This window comes from Scyliorhinus torazame, chromosome 21 (genome assembly GCF_047496885.1).
Source record: "Scyliorhinus torazame isolate Kashiwa2021f chromosome 21, sScyTor2.1, whole genome shotgun sequence".
Taxonomy (NCBI): domain Eukaryota; kingdom Metazoa; phylum Chordata; class Chondrichthyes; order Carcharhiniformes; family Scyliorhinidae; genus Scyliorhinus; species Scyliorhinus torazame.
Window position 1 is genome coordinate 133,368,566 of NC_092727.1, and position 21,193 is coordinate 133,389,758.

At 51.7% G+C, this 21,193-nt stretch overlaps 1 protein-coding gene across 1 annotated transcript in view; it reads right to left on the bottom strand.

The window, feature by feature from the left end:
• Positions 1-3,920: 3,920 nt before the first annotated feature.
• The window catches only part of LOC140398079 (cyclin-dependent kinase 12-like), a 167,523-nt gene continuing 150,250 nt past the window's right edge, over positions 3,921-21,193 (bottom strand). The window contains exons 10-14 of the mRNA XM_072486287.1: positions 18,579-18,695; positions 15,358-15,489; positions 11,357-11,559; positions 8,703-9,248; positions 3,921-5,953 (exon numbers count right to left, since the gene is read on the bottom strand). Coding sequence (XP_072342388.1) covers positions 5,199-5,953; positions 8,703-9,248; positions 11,357-11,559; positions 15,358-15,489; positions 18,579-18,695 — 1,753 coding nt within the window. The 3' untranslated portion in view covers positions 3,921-5,198. The remainder of the gene's footprint in view (positions 5,954-8,702; positions 9,249-11,356; positions 11,560-15,357; positions 15,490-18,578; positions 18,696-21,193) is intronic.

Below are 21,193 nucleotides of genomic sequence, written 5' to 3' on the forward strand. Positions count from 1 at the left end.
ACACTGACCCCCACAGACCGGACGCTGACTCTCCCAGACCGGACACTGACCCTCCCAGACCGGACACTGACCCTCCCAGACCGGACACTGACCCTCCCAGAACGGACACTGACCCTCCCAGAACGGACACTGACCCTCCCAGAACGAACGCTGGCCCTCCCAGACCGGACGCTGACCCTCCCAGACCGGACGCTGACCCTCCCAGACCGGCGCTGACCCTCCCAGACCGGACACTGACCCTCCCAGACCAGACGCTGACCCTCCCAGACCAGACACTGACCCTCCCAGGCCGGATACTGACCCTCCCAGACCGGACACTGACCCTCCCAGAACGGATGCTGACCCTCCCAGACCGGACGCTGACCCTCCCAGACCGGACGCTGACCCTCCCAGACCGGACGCTGACCCTCCCAGACTGGACGCTGACCCTCCCAGACCGGACGCTGACCCTCCCAGACAGGACACTGACCCTCCCAGACCAGATACTGACCCTCCCAGACAGGACACTGACCCTCCCAGACAGGACGCTGACCCTCCCAGACAGGACGCTGACCCTCCCAGACAGGACACTGACCCTCTAAGACAGGACACTGACCCTCCCAGACCGGACACTGACCCTCACAGACCGGACGCTGACCCTCACAGACCGGACGCTGACCCTCCTCGACCGGACGCTGACCCTCCCAGACTAGACACTGATCCTCCCAGACCGGAATCTGACCATCCCTGGCAAGATACTGACCCTCGCAGACTAGACACTGACCCTCCCAGACTGGAAGCTGACCCTCCCAGACCGGACGCTGACCCTCCCAGACCGGAAGCTGACCCTCCCAGACCAGACACTGACCCTCCCAGACCGGACACTGACCCTCCCAGACAGGACACTGACCCTCCCAGACAGGACACTGACCCTCCCAGACCAGACACTGACCCGCCAAGACTGGAAACTGACCATCCCTGGCAAGATCCTGACCCTCGCAGACCGGACACTGGCCCTCCCAGACCGGACGCTGAACATCCCTGGCCGGACGCTGACCATCCCTGGCAAGATCCTGACCCTCGCAGACCGGACGCTGACCATCCCTGGCCGGACACTGGCCCTCCCAGACCGTACACTGACCCTTCCAGACCGGACACAGACCATCCCAGACCGGACATTGTCCCTCCCAGACCAGACATTGTCCCTCCCAGACCGGACACTGACCCTCACAGACCGGACACTGACCCTCACAGACCGGACGCTGACCCTCCCAGACCAGACACTGACCCTCCCAGACCGGACGCTGACCCTCCCAGACCGGAAGCTGACCATCCCTGGCAAGATACTGACCTTCGCAGACTGGACACTGACCCAGACTGGAAGCTGACCCTCCCAGACCAGACGCTGACCCTCCCAGACCGGAAGCTGACCCTCCCAGACCAGACACTGACCCTCCCAGACCAGATACTGACCCTCCCAGACCGGAAGCTGACCCTCCCAAACCAGACGCTGACCCTCCCAGACCGGACGCTGACCCTCCCAGACTGGACACTGACCCTCCCAGACCAGACACTGACCCTCCCAGACCAGACACTGACCCTCCCAGACCAGATACTGACCCTCCCAGACCAGATACTGACCCTCCCAGACCGGACGCTGACCATCCCTGGCCGGACACTGACCCTCCCAGACTGGAAACTGACCCTCCCAGACAGGACACTGACCCTCCCAGACCGGACGCTGACCCTCCCAGACCGGACGCTGACCCTCCCTGGCCGGACGCTGACCATCCCTGGCCGGACATTGACCCTCCCAGACAGGACACTGACCCTCCCAGACAGGACACTGACCCTCCCAGACTGGACACTGACCCTCCCAGACCAGACACTGACCCTCCGAGACTGGAAACTGACCCTCCCAGACCGGACACTGACCCTCGCAGACCGGACGCTGACCATCCCTGGCAAGATCCTGACCCTCCCAGACAGGACACTGACCCTCCCAGACCGGAAGCTGACCCTCCCAGACCGGACATTGACCCTCCCAGACCGGACGCTGACCCTCCCAGACCGGACGTTGACCCTCCCAGACCAGACACTGACCCTCCCAAACCGGACACTGACCCTCACAGACCGGACACTGACCCCCACAGACCGGACGCTGACTCTCCCAGACCGGACACTGACCCTCCCAGACCGGACACTGACCCTCCCAGACCGGACACTGACCCTCCCAGAACGGACACTGACCCTCCCAGAACGGACACTGACCCTCCCAGAACGAACGCTGGCCCTCCCAGACCGGACGCTGACCCTCCCAGACCGGACGCTGACCCTCCCAGACCGGCGCTGACCCTCCCAGACCGGACACTGACCCTCCCAGACCAGACGCTGACCCTCCCAGACCAGACACTGACCCTCCCAGGCCGGATACTGACCCTCCCAGACCGGACACTGACCCTCCCAGAACGGATGCTGACCCTCCCAGACCGGACGCTGACCCTCCCAGACCGGACGCTGACCCTCCCAGACCGGACGCTGACCCTCCCAGACTGGACGCTGACCCTCCCAGACCGGACGCTGACCCTCCCAGACAGGACACTGACCCTCCCAGACCAGATACTGACCCTCCCAGACAGGACACTGACCCTCCCAGACAGGACGCTGACCCTCCCAGACAGGACGCTGACCCTCCCAGACAGGACACTGACCCTCTAAGACAGGACACTGACCCTCCCAGACCGGACACTGACCCTCCCAGACCGGACACTGACCCTCCCAGAACGGACACTGACCCTCCCAGAACGGACACTGACCCTCCCAGACAGGACGTTGACCCTCCCAGACAGGACACTGACCCTCCAAGACAGGACACTGACCCTCCCAGACCGGACACTGACTCTCCCAGACCGGACACTGACTCTCCCAGACCGGACACTGACCCTCCCAGACCAGATACTGACCCTCCCAGACCGGACACTGACCCTCCCAGAACGGACACTGACCCTCCCAGAACGGACACTGACCCTCCCAGACCGGTCACTGACCCTCCCAGACCGGACGCTGGTCCTCCCAGACTGGACGCTGACCCTCCCAGACCGGACGCTGGCCCTGCCAGACCGGACGCTGACCCTCCCAGACCAGATACTGACCCTCCCAGACCGGACACTGACCCTCCCAGAACGGACACTGACCCTCCCAGACCGGACACTGGCCCTCCCAGACCGGACACTGACCCTCCTAGACCTGACACTGACCCTCCCAGACTGGAAGCTGACCCTCCCAGAACGGACACTGACCCTCCCAGAACGGACACTGACCCTCCTAGAACGGACACTGACCCTCCCAGACCGGTCACTGACCCTCCCAGACCGGACGCTGGCCCTCCCAGACTGGACGCTGACCCTCCCAGACCGGACGCTGGCCCTGCCAGACCGGACGCTGACCCTCCCAGACCAGATACTGACCCTCCCAGACCGGACACTGACCCTCCCAGAACGGACACTGACCCTCCCAGACCGGACACTGACCCTCCCAGACCGGACACTGACCCTCCTAGACCTGACACTGACCCTTCCAGACCGGACGCTGACCCCCCAGACCGGACGCTGACCCTCCTAGACCGGACGCTGACCATCCGTGGCAAGATACTGACCTTTGCAGGCCGGACACTGACTCTCCCAGACCGGACGCTGGCCCTCCAAGACTGCAGGCTGTATGCTGGGGATGGTGATTCCGAGTCCGATAAAGGGAGCGATGGGTTTGCGGGTCTGGCTCTGGTCTGAGATTTGGCAATGCCAGGAGATCTTCACTCGATTCTTTCACCGACCTGTGCTGTTGGAGATTTAGGAATTGGGACAGAACCTTGCATAGTCCTCCGATCTTGCTCTTTGGGACAGGAGAATCACACAACAGGAACTCCAACAGAATCAGTCAGCAGCTGCATTTATTATTTTTTTTATTAAAGTAAAATTTACTAAAAGCTGAAAAAAAAATTCAGTAACCTTATCCTCAGAACAATAATTTGTTACTATAGCAACTAAACCGTGCCTTGATGTGGAGCCCACCCAGACAGATGATGTTACAGTCGAGGCCACTGCACTGAAATGCCACATCAGATCTCTGCAGACCCCCGTAGATTCCCCATCTCTGCCACTGGCACAGTGACATTATGCGCAGAGGCTCCCAAGGGGAGGCGGTGGTTGGGGGGTATGGGAGCTCATGCAATTCAAGTCACACAAGAGATGGTCCAACACAAAACCCACAGCTTGAAAGCATTAAGAGATTGGAAATGCAAGGCAATTCTTATCACAACATTTAGGATTATGTGGCAATTTCGCAGAATGTGAAGTGGTAGAACATTAAAAAAAAGTGAATAAACTGAGGAAAAAACATGGATCAATGATGGGATAGATGGAATGACAAGCTGGGTCCATGAGGGGGTCAGGGGTCAATGGGAAAGAAGGGAAGCAGCGCTGAGTGACATTGAGGAGATGCAGTGATATTCGGCTCACTGACAGAACCCACTCCCAGGTAAAGGAATTCACACCTAAAGCCAGGTGAGAACATTGTTCAGGTTTAATTGCAGCTTTGCTGAGATGCTTGTAACTTAGAAAATAACACAACATAAAGTGGCTTCCACTGAGGCTCAGGTACAGAGAAATGAGGAAGGGGGAATGGTCCGGGGTTTGACACCTTTATAATAAAGGGATGACACAAGCCAGCCTGCCAAGCAGATTCCAGTGTATTTCTCCGACAGCAGGCTTGTTGATAATCTTTCCATTTTAGGGATTACTCTACATATTATATTTTGGGCTTTACTTCAAGCCCACTGCAATTCCACAGACTTCCCACAACCCGTATTGTTGCATCTTGACATGCCAACACGGTTAGAGAATTGCTCCCTCATATAATTTCATTTCAATATTGTCCCATAGTCTTCAAGGACTTCAATGTTTGCAAATTGATTATGTAGATCATGGGGAAATCTCCCCAACAGTGTAATTTTACAGTGAAAGATTCCTCACCCTTTGATAAAGGGCCTCTAGTTCACACACTGCAGATGGCTGCTTGAAGCCAAATGATGCCCCTTGGCCAGACCCTGCCTTGTCAGGAATGGATATGGGGGGTGTGGATTTCTTCAACCCTGTCAAAGGTGATCACAGTCGCTTCTCTTCAAGGACATGATAGTAAAACAGCACTAAAGGTGAGACCCAGGGTTAGTATGGTACACCCCTCCCTCTGCCACCTCTACTTGGTATTCTGCCATGTGCCCTGTTATACCCTGAGCCCCGTGTTGGTGCATTCCAGCTCAGCCCAGTTATGGTGCTGCTGGGCACAGCATTTCCTGGCATTGGGCTACTGTAGCTATAGTTCGGTGGTTTGCCATCTGCAGGCATGGTTGTGCTATTGCTACCCTCTGCACCAGTTACCAAAGCTGGTAAAGTAACTCTGGTAAAGTTAAACCGGTGATCCTGATCTGCTGTAAACTGCATCGCACCCATGTCCTGGTATGAATTGGACTCTTCAAACTCACTCATTGAGCTGGACAATGTCCTGGATTGGGTCAGTTGTTGGGAGGTGCTGGCACACACGGCAGATGGGCTGTCCAATAACGTGTGCCCTGTAATCTCAGAGTCTCTCCTTTCACTCGTACTGACATTATTCCTGAACCCGTCTGTACCATAGCTGTTTGTTAAATGTGAGCTGTCAAACTCTGGCACTCGACCATGTCTGTCGTTCTCCTGTGAATCCTCTTTATTAAGCAACTGCAGCAAAGCAGCTTTCACTCCTGCGTTCGGGTCCTTGGTTGAAGGGCTCACTCCCAGGTTAATTCGACAATCTGTATCACCCAAGGTGGGCGGGGGGCCAGGGGGCTCTGGTGGTCGCTGGTCTGGAGGAAGAATTCGAGTTTGACTGAGTGCAGGAGGCGGCCCAGGAACCTTTATCTCCAGTTTAGTGACAGCAGCACCATCTAGACAGAAAATACAAGATACTGGTTATTGCCACATTACTGTTCTCCACTGGCCTGTTCCATCGTGATTTACTTCCATGGTCACCCCATCCTTAAACCAATGCCCACCATTCACAGCTGACCCGCGGGCAATGACGGGCTGCTCTACTGCACGACCTCTCACAGCCGAGCCAAAGCCTTTCCTGACTTGCTCAATTTCAGAGCAAAGGGGCATTGAAAGATGTAATGGGCACTGGAGATCGAATTCAGTGCCAGTAAATGTGAGATTGAACATTTCTGGTAAAACAGTACAGGTCAGAATTATACTGACTAGGAAGAGTGATTCAGGGGTTCCAGTTCACAGAACATTAAAAACAGCATTGCAAGTGGATAAGGTCATAAAAAAAATTGGAAACTTTGTCATGGCAAGAGCAATAACATCTAGAAGTGGAGGTTTAATGGAGAATTTATATAACCTCAGGAAGACGAGTTTTGGGTCCACACTATAGGGGGGTCAGTGGAAAGACGGAGAAGTGCAGATACAAGAGGGATGAGGAAATACAAATATGAAGAAAGACTTGAAAAATTGGGACTGGTTTAATTAGAATAAAGGAAATGAGGGCGTGATTTGATAGATGTATTTCAAATGACGACAGAATGAGACACATGGGGCGGGATTTGCCAAGCCTCTGTGCCGAAATTGTGGTCGGCACGGAGGAGGAAAATGGGCGGTGACGCCGAGAACAGACGCGACGCCACTCCCGTGAATCGGCGCGAATCGCGCGCAGTCTACATGGCGTGGGTAGGGGGCCATTGACAGACTGGTCAAGTTCCCGACGGTGTGGTTCTAACCACGTCTTGCCTGTCAGGAACAGTCGGCGGCAGCTGCGGACTCAGTCGGGGGAATCCTTCACCGGGGGGGGGGGGGGGGGGGAAGAGGCCTCAGGGACGGCCAGGCTAGTGATCGGGGACCACCGATCCGCAGGCGCGCATGTTCTTGGGGGGGGTGGGGGGCTATATTTTCGGGGCCGCTCCGCGTTGTGAGTCCACCATGTCGCGCGGGGCGGCCGCCGTTAGCGTGGACTTCCAACCGGAAGCGCAGGGACCCGTATCGGCAGGCAGAGCTGCGGGAGTACTCCGGGGTCCTGCTAGCCCCCTGCAGGTAGGAGAATCACTTCTTTCTTCAAGAAAGTCCAGTGAAACGCCCGCGTTTTGACGCTGGAGTGGGGACATAACCCCAATATTGGAGAATCCCGCCCAGGTTGTTTCATTAATTCAGCGTATAGAATGAGGCTATTGAGGGCAAAATAGAAACCTTCGTACTCAGAGGGTTGTGAGACTGAAATATGTTATTGGAGCGACTGAGGTGACTATGTCAACATTGAAGAGTCGGTTAGATAGGTGGCAAAATGAATGACAAAGGAGAGTGTATTGGAACAGGGTGGGGATTAGGGTACTGTTCGTGAAGTGGACCTATTGGAATGAACTTCCTGTTTCCATGTACAAAACTCGATGCATGTTTAACTTCATTAAACCTGATCCCCTGGAGCCTGCTGGAGAATCTCTTTTCCACTCTGGCTCAGGTCAGGTAACAGAGTACAGCCCCACCGAAACAGAACATTCAACTCTTCCATCTCAAATACACTGCAACCCCCACAACCCTTTTACCACTGAACCTGGGCATTGTTAAACTGATATTTGGTGGAGCTATCTGCAAACCGCAGCAGCAGCTTTCAAACTTTAAGGATATTAAAGCCTTGATGAGGAGATGTGACAAACCTGAGATAAGTCATGTGTTAGTAAAGGGTGCAGGATATCTCAATGTTTACAGAGGGAAACATCCAACTGTTAAATAGGTTTATAGATTTGACTGTTCACCAGTGAACGTAAAGTCTGCTAGCAACCATAGAAATGTTACAGTACAGGAGGCCATTTGGCCATACATGTCCGTGCTGGCATGCAGAATGAGTAATTCACCTCGTGCCATTACCCACTCTCAATCCATAACCCTTCACATTCATTTTCAAATAACAATTCAATTACCAATTGGTCTCAATTGAACCTGGCCCTACCACATTCCTGTGCAGTACATCCCACATTTTAAACAGTGACTTAAAAAGATTTTCTTCATGTCACCATTGGTTCTTTTCCAATTATCTTAAATCTATGCCTCTGGTTCATGACTGTTCCACCAATGGAGCAGTTCCTCCTTATCTACTCTGTCCAGAACCCTGGTGATAATCAAACCTTCTCTCAGCCTTCTTTTCTTCAAGGAAACCAGCTCTTAACTTCTCCAACCTATCCACGTGGCTGACGTTATTGCTGTGAATTGTTTCTGCACTTTCTCTTTGAAATCTGTGATGCTTCCACATCCATCAGGAAGTGTGGCACCGTGAACTCTAGTTGAGGCCAAACCAGTATTCTCCATAAGTTTAACATAACTTATTTGCTTTGGTAGACTATGTCCTTATTAATGAAGCTGTGTTAACTGCTCTCTCAACAGGATATGCCACACTCAACAATTTGTACATCTATATATCCAGATCCCTCTGCTACTGCACTCCATTTTGAAATCTCCCTTTTAGTTTATATTGTCTCTTTGTGCTCTTCCTACCAATATCAATCACTTCACACTTCTCTGTTATAAACTGTATCTGCCACTTGTCCGACCACTTGGCTAACAGGATTCACCAGCGGGGAAAGGCGGGCTGTGCAATTTTATGTAAGTAGCAGAAGGACGATATACACTTGATGAAAGTGGTACGGTTACCTGTGGAGTCAGTAGTGGTAACGGCAGGCGGAAGCTGCTGCGGCCCATCACTCGCTTTGATGCCATTACTTTCTTCAGGCACTGTAGTGGGTTCCTGAGATTTAATCAGCTGACTCAGTAAAACGGTCAACAAGTTCTGTGTGTCGGTCTGGGTGTCAGCCGCCTGAGATATGGACTGAGATGACTGCGTGGGTGGCGCCTGCGGCAGGGTAGCCACAGCCTGCGGAAGAGGAGCTGGCATTGGTGTTGGGGGTGTGGCAGCAGATGGGAGCGGTGTTGCTGTTGGAGCAGGCTGGATGGATGGTGCAGGGGGGGGTGTACGTTGAGTCTCTGTGGGGGGCTGAGCATCCTGCTGTTGACTGGTGGCTTCAGCCAGAGCCACGAGTGATTGGCTAAGGACATTCCACTGCTGTTGTGTCTCTGGGTTAGTACTGACATTCAATGCTTGTGCCAACTGGGTGAGACTGAGGTTGGTCTGTGTCTGTAGCAGGTTGAGCAGCACTGCTAACTCATTCTGGTTAAGTTGTTGTGCTGCGTCTCTGATGCCTATATAAAACAAAGTAAGATTCAAAACTCTCACCAATCACTCTGCCACAGGTTACATTCCTCAGGCTACAATCACTTCAAACATATTTAAAATAAGATGCATTCTGCTCAGCAACACACCACATTTTAAATGAGTAATTAATAAATGAGTGATGAGGACAGTCAATGGGTCGTGATCTCAATATGCATTTGACATGGTTTATGAACGTTAACCTTTGTGTGTTATCTGGTAAGGCAATGTGAGAGAGCATTTTTTGATCATTGTGAATGCTTTACTTCAGGGTGACACAGTGGTTAGCACTGCTGCCTCACAGCCCCACGGACCCTTGTTCGATCCTGGCCCCAGATCACTGTTCATGTGGAGTTTGCACATTCTCCCCATGTCTGCATGGGTTTCACCCCCACAACCCGAAAATGTGCAGGGTAGGTGGACTGGCCACGCTAAATTGCCTCTTAATTAGAAAAAAAAAGAATTGGGGACTTTAAATCTATTTTTTTTAAAGTGAATGCTTGTCTTCTTGTTTATTGAATGTTACTTAAATACAGATGTATACAGGCGCAATGGTAGCACAGTGATTAGCACTGTTGCTTCACAGCTTCGATTCCCGGCTTGGCTCACTGTCTGTGCGGAGTCTGCACGTTCTCCCCGTGTCTGCGTGGGTTTCCTCCGGGTGCTCCGGTTTCCTCCGTCAAGTCCCGAAAGACGTGCTGTTAGGTAAATTAGACATTCTGAATTCTCCCTGTGTGTACCCGAACAGGCGCCGGAATGTGGTGACTGGGGGATTTTCACAGTAATTTCATTGCACTGTCAATGTCGGCCTACTTGTGTTAAGTGTTTTTAAAAATGAGAATACGGGCTAAAGCCCTGCCAACACATTACTGCATTAGAATGATTCGGTTATTTATACTTCTATCTGCATATTAAAAATCTTGTTTAAGAAAATAAGAACATAAACGACCTTGTTTCCCACTTACTTAATCTGTCTCGATCTCCTTGCAGCCTCTTGGTGTCTTGCTCACAGCTTACATTCCTACCTAGGTTTGCATCATCAGTAATCTTGGACACATTACTTGGTGTTTTGTTCATTAGTAATCTCCAAGTCATTAACATAGATTGCCAATAGCCAAGGTCCCAGCACTGATCCTCGCGGCACTCCACCAGTTACAGCCTGCCAACTTGAAAGTGCCGTTTGTCCCCACTTTCTACTTCCTGTCCTTTTCCAAACCCCCACCCATGTTCATATATTATCCCCAACTCCCATGACTCCTTGCTTCTCCTGTGGTACTTTATTGAATGCCTTTTGGAAATCTAAATGTATTACCTCTATTGTATCTCCTTTATCTACCCCAGTTTGCATTTACTTCCTGTCAAGATATTTCATCACAATTTGCCAAGCCTACATTTATGATGGAAATTGTTTATGTAACTGTCAACAGAAGTCCGGCAACACTACAGCTTCAGGGGATGCAACTACAGTTCCATTAGAATTTTAGAATGTTAGAAAATAATTCATTTAGCAATAAATCATTTCAAAGTGAAGAATTTATGACTTCATAGTTAGTACTAATTTTCATCTGGTGTACTGTTCCAATTAACCAGAGGGTGTAAAAAGCGCCTGTCCTTTTCTTGTTACTGAACTCTCTCCACCTCAGCCTGTCCTGATACTATGAAGCAAGCGAAAGAGAAAATGCTGGAAAATCTCAGCAGATCTGGCAGCATCTGTAGGGAGAGAAAAGAGCGAACGTTTCGAGTCCGATGACTCTTTGTCAAAGCTAAACCCAACTTCACCACTAACCCAACTTCACCACTATGAAGCAAGCAGCAGGTATCAGCTATGGTTACACACGGAGAAGCTCCAGGAAAATCCTGCCAATTGCTACGCAGAAACAGCTGTGCTGCTGCTAAGTGAGGCGTCCATACACGAGATGTGTGGTTTGTATTAGGAGAAATGGATGTAGTTAGTTATCTATCTGACTGATCCCAAAACCTCTCAAAATTCATTCACCCAGTCCCTGAAATACAGATGTTGAAATCCCTATTCCCTGGATATTTTCTCCAAGTCAGCTGATCAACAGCAATGGTCATTTTCATTCAGAGATGGACTCACCGCCCACGTCTGTGGTACTGCTCTGTGTTTTACTCTGTCCTGATGGGGCAATCTGTGGTGTGCTGTTCCTACTGTCATCAGTGCTGATCACTGTTTCTTTACGAGCTGTCTTTTGCACAGGTAGATCGTCAATGATTCCTGCTTGCTTCTGTCGTCGACGCTTTTTACTCCAGAGTTCATGGCAATCCTGCCAGTGAGGAAGGCTGGAAAATGGTTTTTAAAAAGCACACATAAAAAATACTGCAGATGATAAAAATCTGAATAGGTAAATAAGCATATTCTATTTTTGTTACATTGTAAATTCCAAGAGTCAGACAGATTAAATCAATTAGACATGGAATAAAAGTGACAAATAGAACACTAAATCTGTCCAAAAGTTGAACCAACACCACTCAAAATTCCTGAGGGAGTGCTACATTGTTGGAGGGTCAGTACTGAGGGAGTGCTGCACTGTCAGAGGGTCAGTACTGAGGAAGTGCCGCACTGTCAGAGGGTCAGTACTGAGGGAGTGCCGCACTGTCAGAGGGTCAGTACTGAGGGAGTGCCGCACTGTCAGAGGGTCAGTACTGAGGGAGTGCCGCACTGTCAGAGGGTCAGTACTGAGGGAGTGCCGCACTGTCAGAGGGTCAATACTGAGGGAGTGCCGCACTGTCAGAGGGTCAGTACTGAGGGAGTGCCGCACTGTCAGAGGGTCAATACTGAGGGAGTGCTGCACTGTCAGAGGGTCAGTACTGAGGGAGTGCTGCACTGTCAGAGGGTCAGTACTGAGGGAGTGCTGCACTGTCAGAGGGTCAGTACTGAGGGAGTGCTGCACTGTCAGAGGTTCAGTACTGAGGGAGTGCTGCACTGTCAGAGGGTCAGTACTGAGGGAGTGCTGCACTGTCAGAGAGTCAGTACCGAGGGAGTGCTGCACTGTCAGAGGGTCAGTACTGAGGGAGTGCTGCACTGTCAGAGGGTCAGTACTGAGGGAGTGCTGCACTGTCAGAGGGTCAGTACTGAGGGAGTGCTGCACTGTCAGAGGTCAGTACTGAGGGAGTGCTGCACTGTCAGAGGGTCAGTACTGAGGGAGTGCTGCACTGTCAGAGGGTCAGTACTGAGGGAGTGCTGCACTGTCAGAGGGTCAGTACTGAGGGAGTGCTGCACTGTCAGAGGTCAGTACTGAGGTAGTGCCGCACTGTCAGAGAGTCAGTACTGAGGGAGTGCTGCACTGTCAGACGGTCAGTACTGAGGGAGTGCTGCACTGTCAGAGGGTCAGTACTGAGGGAGTGCTGCACTGTCAGAGGTCAGTACTGAAGGAGTGCCGCACTGTCAGAGGGTCAGTACTGAGGGAGTGCTGCACTGTCAGAGGGTCAGTATTGAGGGAGTGCTGCACTGTCAGAGGTCAGTACTGAGGGAGTGCCGCACTGTCAGAGAGTCAGTACTGAGGGAGTGCTGCACTGTCAGAGGATCAGTACTGAAGGAGTGCCGCACTGTCAGAGGGTCAGTACTGAGGGAGTGCTGCACTGTCAGAGGTCAGTACTGAGGGAGTGCTGCACAGTCAGAGGGTCAGTACTGAGGGAGTGCTGCACTGTCAGAGGGTCAGTACTGAGGGAGTGCTGCACTGTCAGAGGGTCAGTACTGAGGGAGCGCTGCACTGTCAGAGGGTCAGTACTGAGGGAGCGCTGAACTGTCAGAGGGTCAGTACTGAGTGGGTGCTGCACTGTCAGAGGATAGTACTGATGGAGTGCCGCACTGTCAGAGGGTCAGTACTGAGGGAGTGCTGCACTGTCAGAGGGTGAGTACTGAGGGAGTGCCGCACTGTCAGAGGGTCAGTACTAAGGAAGCGTTGCACTGTCAGAGGATCAGTACTGACGGAGTGCTGCACTGTCAGAGGGTCAGTACTGAGGGAGTGCCGCACTGTCAGAGGGTCAGTATTGAGGGAGTGGTGCACTGTCAGAGGGTCAGTACTGAGGGAGTGCGGCACTGTCAGAGGGTCAGTACTGAGGTAGTGCTGCACTGTCAGAGGGTCAGTACTGAAGGAGTGCTGCACTGTCAGAGGGTCAGCGCTGAGGGAGTGCCGCACTGTCAGAGGGTCAGCGCTGAGGGAGCGCTGCACTGTCAGAGGGTCAGTACTGAGGAAGTGCCGCACTGTCAGAGGGTCAGTACTGAGGGAGCGCTGCACTGTTAGAGGGTCAGTACTGAGGGAGTGCCGCACTGTCACAGGGTCAGTACTGAGGGAGTGCTGCACTGACAGAGGGTCAGTACTGAGGGAGTGCTGCACTGTCAGAGGGTCAGTACTGAGGGAGCGCCGCACTGTCAGAGGGTCAGTACTGAGGGAGTGCTGCACTGTCAGAGGGTCAGTACTGAGGTAGTGCTGCACTGTCAGAGGGTCAGTACTGAAGGAGTGCTGCACTGTCAGAGGGTCAGCGCTGAGGGAGTGCCGCACTGTCAGAGGGTCAGCGCTGAGGGAGCGCTGCACTGTCAGAGGGTCAGTACTGAGGGAGTGCCGCACTGTCAGAGGGTCAGTACTGAGGGAGCGCTGCACTGTTAGAGGGTCAGTACTGAGGGAGTGCCGCACTGTCACAGGGTCAGTACTGAGGGAGTGCTGCACTGTCAGAGGGTCAGTACTGAGGGAGCGCCGCACTGTCAGAGGGTCAGTACTGAGGGAGTGCTGCACTGTCAGAGGGTCAGTACTGAGGGAGTGCTGCACTGTCAGAGGGTCAGTACCGAGGGAGTGCTGCACTGTCAGAGGGTCAGTACTGAGGGAGTGCTGCACTGTCAGAGGGTCAGTACTGAGGCAGTGCTGTACTGTCAGAGGGTCAGTACTGAGGGAGTGCCGCACTGTTGGGATAGTCATTTTATCATGAGGTTTTGAGCTGAGGCCCTGTGCCAGTTTCAGTGGATGTAGAAGACTGTACGGACTATTTCAGGATCAGTTCTTCCGACATCCTGACTAAAATTCATCCCTCAACCAACACCATCAAACTGTGTTAACAGGTATTTTATCTCAATTCTGTTTAACAGATTGTTTCTGCTCAAATTAGCAACTATGTTTTCTAACATTGACAGAGAACAGATAAATAGGGACATTGGTTAATTGTGACGAGGATTGTAAGTGAGTTCAGTCGGGCTGCTCAGGACTGCAGCTCCCAAACTGTGGCTCACAACCCCAATTGGGTTCAGAGAAATGAAATCAGGTTTGTCTTCTGCCCTCTCGTTTTGTCCCAGCAGTGAGTAATCACAAGACAAACTGTAGTGTTGGACACGGATTGGCTGTGGCAGCTCTGATCAGGCAATGCTATGATGATCAAACTACGGGTCTATTGAATTGCTTCGGAGATTTGTCCCAACTACGTCCGCCGGAGAGTGGTGATGACTGAAACTGATGCAGATCTAGCGACTGGTCACCGAGGTCCTGGAATTTGTCAGATTTTCATGTTTGTCTTTAAATTTAGAGTACCCAATTCATTTTTTTCCAATTAAGGGGCAATTTAGCGTGTTCAATCCACCTACCCTGCACATCTTTGGGTTGTGGGGGTGAGACCCACACAGACACGGGGAGAATGTGCAAACTCCACACGGACAGCGACCCAGAGCCGGGATCGAACCTGGGACCTCGGCGCCGCGAGGCAGCAGTGCTAACCACTGTGCCACCGTGCTGCCTTGATTTTCAGTTTATATAATGTGTTATAAGTTGATGTATAATAAGCATATTCTAATAATTCTATATGGAATGCTATCATGTTGCTTTATTGATGGTTTGTTTTTGTTGACATCTGGATCGCGTTAATTTTTCAAATGTTAAAATGGGGTTGTATTGAAAAATATTTGGGAAGCACTGACCCAGAACACTGGAACTGTGGAAGGTTCACTTAACGTTGAGAAATGAGATTAAACATTTTAAGAGGGAGAATAAGGTGAGAAAATCAACACAATGGAAAAACTCAAGGAGAAAGTAACATAAAATAATGGGGCTTGTTAAGTGTAAGAAATGCAGAATAGGTGTTGGTGCTGATACTCACTCAGGAGGAGGCATTTTTGTGGGATCTACATTCTTCAGGAAATCACTCTGCAGGGTCTGCTCAGCACTACAGCGTTTGCTGGGGTCAAGGGTCAGCATGTGATCAAGTAGGTCCAGAGCAGGGAGTGGAATGCTGCAGAAAGAACAAATATCCACATCCTTATATTGAGAAACAGCCCAACAGTTCAACTCCATATCTGAATTCTCCCTCCGTGTACCCGAACAGGCGCCGGAATGTGGTGACTAGGGGATTTTCACAGTAACTTCATTGCAGTGTTAATGTAAGCCTACTTGTGACAACAATAAAGATTATTTTTTTAAAACAGGGATACTGGGTCCATATCAAAGTCTCACGAGCACATGGCTTAAAAACCTAAAGTTAATAAATGCAGAGAAAAGCATAAAAAAGATTCATGCTGTGCTTGCACTGATCAGCAACTGATAAACCATATCAAACATCTGCTATCACATAAATAAAACCAGCCAATGTTCTTATCTGAGGAAGGATGTTCTTGCTATGGAGGGAGTGCAGCGGAGGTTTACCAGACTGATTCCTGGGATGGCGGGACTGACGTATGAGGAGAGACTAAGTTGGTTATAGAATTTACGGTGCAGAAGGAAGCCATTCGGCCCATCGAGTCTGCACCGACTCTTCGAAAGAGCACCCTACCCAAAGTCAACACCTCCATCTTATCCCCATAACCCAGTAACTCCACCCAACACGAAGGGCAATTTTGGACACTAAGGGCAATTTATCATGGCCAATATACCTAACCTGCACATCTTTGGACTGTGGGAGGAAACCGGAGCGCCCGGAGGAAACCCACGCACACATGGGGAGGATGTGCAGACTCCGCACAGACAGTGACCCAAGCCGGAATCGAACCTGGGACCCTGGAGCTGTGAAGCAATTGTGCTATCCACAACGCTACCATGCTGGGATTATAATCATTGGAGTTTAGAAGAGTGACAGCAGATCTCATAGAAACTTCTAAAATTCTAACAGGATTAGACAGGGTTGATTCAGAAAGAATGTTCCCGATGGTGGGGAGTCCAGAACTAGGGGTCATAGTTTGAGGATAAGGGGTAAACCTTTTAGGTGAGGAGAAATTTCTTCACCCAGAGTGGTGAATCTGTGGAATTCACTACTAAAGTAGCTGAGGCGAAAACATTGTGTAATTTCAAGAATGAATTAGATACAGCTCTCGGGGCTAAAGGGTCAAGGGATATGGGGGGGTGGCGGGATCAGGGTATTGAACTTGATGATCAGTCATGATCATAATGAATGGCGGAGCAGGTTCGAAGGGCCAAATGGCCTCCTCCTGCTTCTATGCTCAAAGACAAACTCCAAGCACCAGCGGACTCTCTGGTCAAGGCCAGCGGACTCTCTGGTCAAGGCCAGCGGACACGCTGGTCAAGGCCAGCGGACACGCTGGTCAAGGCCAGCGGACACGCTGGTCAAGGCCAGCGGACACGCTGGTCAAGGCCAGCGGACACGCTGGTCAAGGCCAGCGGACACGCTGGTCAAGGCCAGCGGACACGCTGGTCAAGGCCAGCGGACACGCTGGTCAAGGCCAGCGGACACGCTGGTCAAGGCCAGCGGACACGCTGGTCAAGGCCAGCGGACACGCTGGTCAAGGCCAGCGGACACGCTGGTCAAGGCCAGCGGACACGCTGGTCAAGGCCAGCGGACACGCTGGTCAAGGCCAGCGGACACGCTGGTCAAGGCCAGCGGACACGCTGGTCAAGGCCAGCGGACACGCTGGTCAAGGCCAGCGGACACTCTGGTCAAGGCCAGCGGACACTCTGGTCAAGGCCAGCGGACACTCTGGTCAAGGCCAGCGGACACTCTGGTCAAGGCCAGCGGACACTCTGGTCAAGGCCAGCGGACACTCTGGTCAAGGCCAGCGGACACTCTGGTCAAGGCCAGCGGACACTCTGGTCAAGGCCAGCGGACACTCTGGTCAAGGCCAGCGGACACTCTGGTCAAGGCCAGCGGACACTCTGGTCAAGGCCAGCGGACACTCTGGTCAAGGCCAGCGGACACTCTGGTCAAGGCCAGCGGACACTCTGGTCAAGGCCAGCGGACACTCTGGTCAAGGCCAGCGGACACTCTGGTCAAGGCCAGCGGACACTCTGGTCAAGGCCAGCGGACACTCTGGTCAAGGCCAGCGGACACTCTGGTCAAGGCCAGCGGACACTCTGGTCAAGGCCAGCGGACACTCTGGTCAAGGCCAGCGGACACTCTGGTCAAGGCCAGCGGACACTCTGGTCAAGGCCAGCGGACACTCTGGTCAAGGCCAGCGGACACTCTGGTCAAGGCCAGCGGACACTCTGGTCAAGGCCAGCGGACACTCTGGTCAAGGCCAGCGGACACTCTGGTCAAGGCCAGCGGACACGCTCGTCAAGGAAAATGAGGCAATATTCTGAATTTTAAAATTAACATTTGTCATACTGCGCAGTAAAGCTGCTTAAATGTATTCCCTGTTATTCCAATGACAATTCTAATTATTGCTGAAGTCATCCTTGTAGTTCACACCTCTGGCTCATCAGGGTGACATCATAGCATTTCAAATAGCTCAGCTGCCAACCTTCTACTCATACCTGGGACAGGTACAGCACGGGGTTAGATACACAGTAAAGCTCCCTCTACACTGTCCCCATCAAACACTTCCAGGACAGGTACAGCACGGGGTTAGATACAGAGTAAAGCTCCCTCTGCACTGTCCCCATCAAACACTCCCAGGACAGGTACAGCACGGGGTTAGATACAGAGTAAAGCTCCCTCTACACTGTCTCCATCAAACACTCCCAGGACAGGTACAGCGCGGGGTTAGATACAGAGTAAAGCTCCCTCTACACTGTCTCCATCAAACACTCCCAGGACAGGTACAGCGCGGGGTTAGATACAGAGTAAAGCTCCCTCTACACTGTCCCCATCAAACACTCCCAGGACAGGTACAGCGCGGGGTTAGATACAGAGTAAAGCTCCCTCTACACTGTCCCCATCAAACACTCCCAGGACAGGTACAGCACGGGGTGAGATACAGAGTAAAGCTCCCTCTACACTGTCCCCATCAAACACTCCCAGGACAGGTACAGCACAGGGTTAGACACAGAGTAAAGTTCACTCTAAACTGTCCCATCAGATACTCCCAAGTACTGGCTTAACATCCACTACACTGAACTGCTGCTGTCGCACTGACGGTTTTTGAAGCTTACAATGCAAACTCTTCACGGAGGCGTCTCCGATATTGCTTCTTCGGTTTCATCGTGTGAAAATACGGCAGCTTAATGACATCAGGCCATGCAGCAGGACAAGGGCTGCCACATAATCGACTGAAGAAACAAAAGCACAGAACAAAAGTCATTTCCAACCAGAAACCTCGCCGAAACCTTTCACAAATCTTTCAATATTTTTTTGTTTTAGATTTTTATTCTCCTCCTTTTTCACATTTTCTCCCAAATTTACACCCAACAATAAACAATAATACAATGTCAATCCCCATATCAATAACAACGATCCCATCCTCCCACCAAACCCCAGAATTAGCCCGCATGTCAACATAAATAAATGACATAAAGGAATCAGGAATCACCCATAGTCACCATTAACACACACAGTCCCCCTCCCCACAACCCTCCCAGCCCCTCCCCCCCTAATGTTCGATGTGATCCAATTCTCGAAAGTGCATAATGAATAATGCCCCTGAATTGTAGAACCCCTCCATCCTTCCCCTCAGTTCAAATTTGACCTTCTCAAGAGTCAAGAATTCCAACAGGTCCCCCGCCACGCCAGGGCACAGGGTGGAGAGGTTGCTTTTCAACCTATCAGGATCCGTCTTCGGGCGATCAACGAGGCGAGGGCTACAGCATCTGCCTCCACACCCGTTTCCAACTCCGGCTGGTCCGACACCCCGAATATGGCCTCCCGAGGGCCCGGGTCCAGTTTCATGTGCACCACTTTAGAGATTACCCTAAAAACCTCCTTCCAGTAATCCTCCAGCTTTGGACAGGACCAAAACATATGAACGTGGTTTGCGGGAGCCGCCGTGCCCCCCCCCCCCCCCCCCCCCCCCGCAATGTTCACATACATCTTCTACCTCCTCAAAGAGCCGGCTCATCCTCGCCCTCGTAAGGTGCGCTCTATATGTCACCTTCAGCTATATCAGCCCCAAACTCACACACGAGGTGGAGGCGTTCACCCTCCAGAACCTCACCTCACACCAGAACCCCTCCTCCAAACCCTCTCCCAACACTTCCTCCCACTTTGCCTTGATCTCTTCCAGCGGTGCCTTCTCCTCTTCCAAAATAGCCCCGTAAACCAACGACACTACCCCTTTCTCCAGTCCCCCTGTCGTCAGCACCTCCTCCAGCAATGTGGAAGCCGGCTCTACTGGGAAGCTCTGCATCTCCTTTCTGGCAAAGTCTCAAACCTGCATGTATCTAAATATTTCCCTCTGTTCCAGCCCACACTTCGCTCCCAGCTCCTTCAATCCTGCAAACCGACCCCCAAGAAACAGATCTGTGTGTCTTAATTCCCTTTCCCTCCCGTCTCCGAAAATTTCCATCCCACTTCCCTGGCTCAAATCTGTGGTTCCCCCGAATCGGCATTTCCCTTGACCCTGCCCCAACCCGAAGTGCTGTCAAAACGGCCTCCAAATTCTCAACAACGCTATTATTACCGGACTCCCTGAGTATCTCCCCGGGGTTATCGGGAGCGGCGCTGTTGCTAGTGCTTTCTATCCCGACCCCCTGCACAAACTCTCCTCCATTCTGACCCACTGGGAGTCAACCCCTCTGACCCAGCTCCGTACCTTCTCCACATTCGCCGCCCAGTAATAATACATCAGGTTCGGAAGACCCAAACCCCCTGCCTAACTTCCTCGCTGTAGTAGCACCTTTCTAACTCTGGCCACCTTCCCTCCCCATATGAATGAGGCAATCATCCCTCAATCTCTCTAAAAGTGCCTTTGGCAGGAAAATCGGCAGGCATTGGAAAATAAACAGGAATCGCGGCAACATATTCATTTTAACCGCCTGTACCCGACCCGCCAGTGACAGAGGGAGACCATCCCACCTTGCCTGATCAGCTTTCACTCTCCCCACCAAACTAGAGATGTTGTAGCTGTGGAGTCCCCCCAATCCTGAGCAACCTGAAATCTTTCAATATTTCATTGATGCTGGGGAAGTGACCAATGTCTCGTGGGCAAATCAAGCCCCGACTTGATGTCGTTAGGACGTCAACCACTAATGGTTCAACTGTTGGCATGCAAGTGTCACGCGCTTGAACTCCCAAAGAATCGCAAAATTACACTCATCGTAGGCTGCTTTGTGAGAAAGTTTACAAGTATAGTGTTATTACACCCTGTGCAAGTCCCCGGTCAATTCCAGCCCCACGTGCCCCTGAGTCACAACACAACTGCATTAACCAATAATTCTTATAAAAATACCCAAAGTCTCTGGCCCTTCGCTGCCCAATAATTACAGTCATCAGGTTTGTAAATGTAAACACAATTAGTTTATTTATAACAAGAACTGTAGTGAAATATGCAGTGCGTACGATTGGAAAGCAACATGCTAATAATGTGTCTAAGAGGAAGATCACCCCCTTTTCCTCAAGTGAGGTAGCCAAACCCATAACTATTGCAAGGGGCAGACTTCCGTTGGCGGCATGTCGCACATACATTAGCTCCCGCCGAGGTCCTTGTTTTTTTGCCTTTTTTACCTGGTTCTCGGGGAATTTGAGACAAACCAGACCCATCAAATTGTATTTGATGAAAGGGTATCGAAAGCCAGGAAAAATACTGTTGGAAAGAAGGGTACAAATGGTAGCC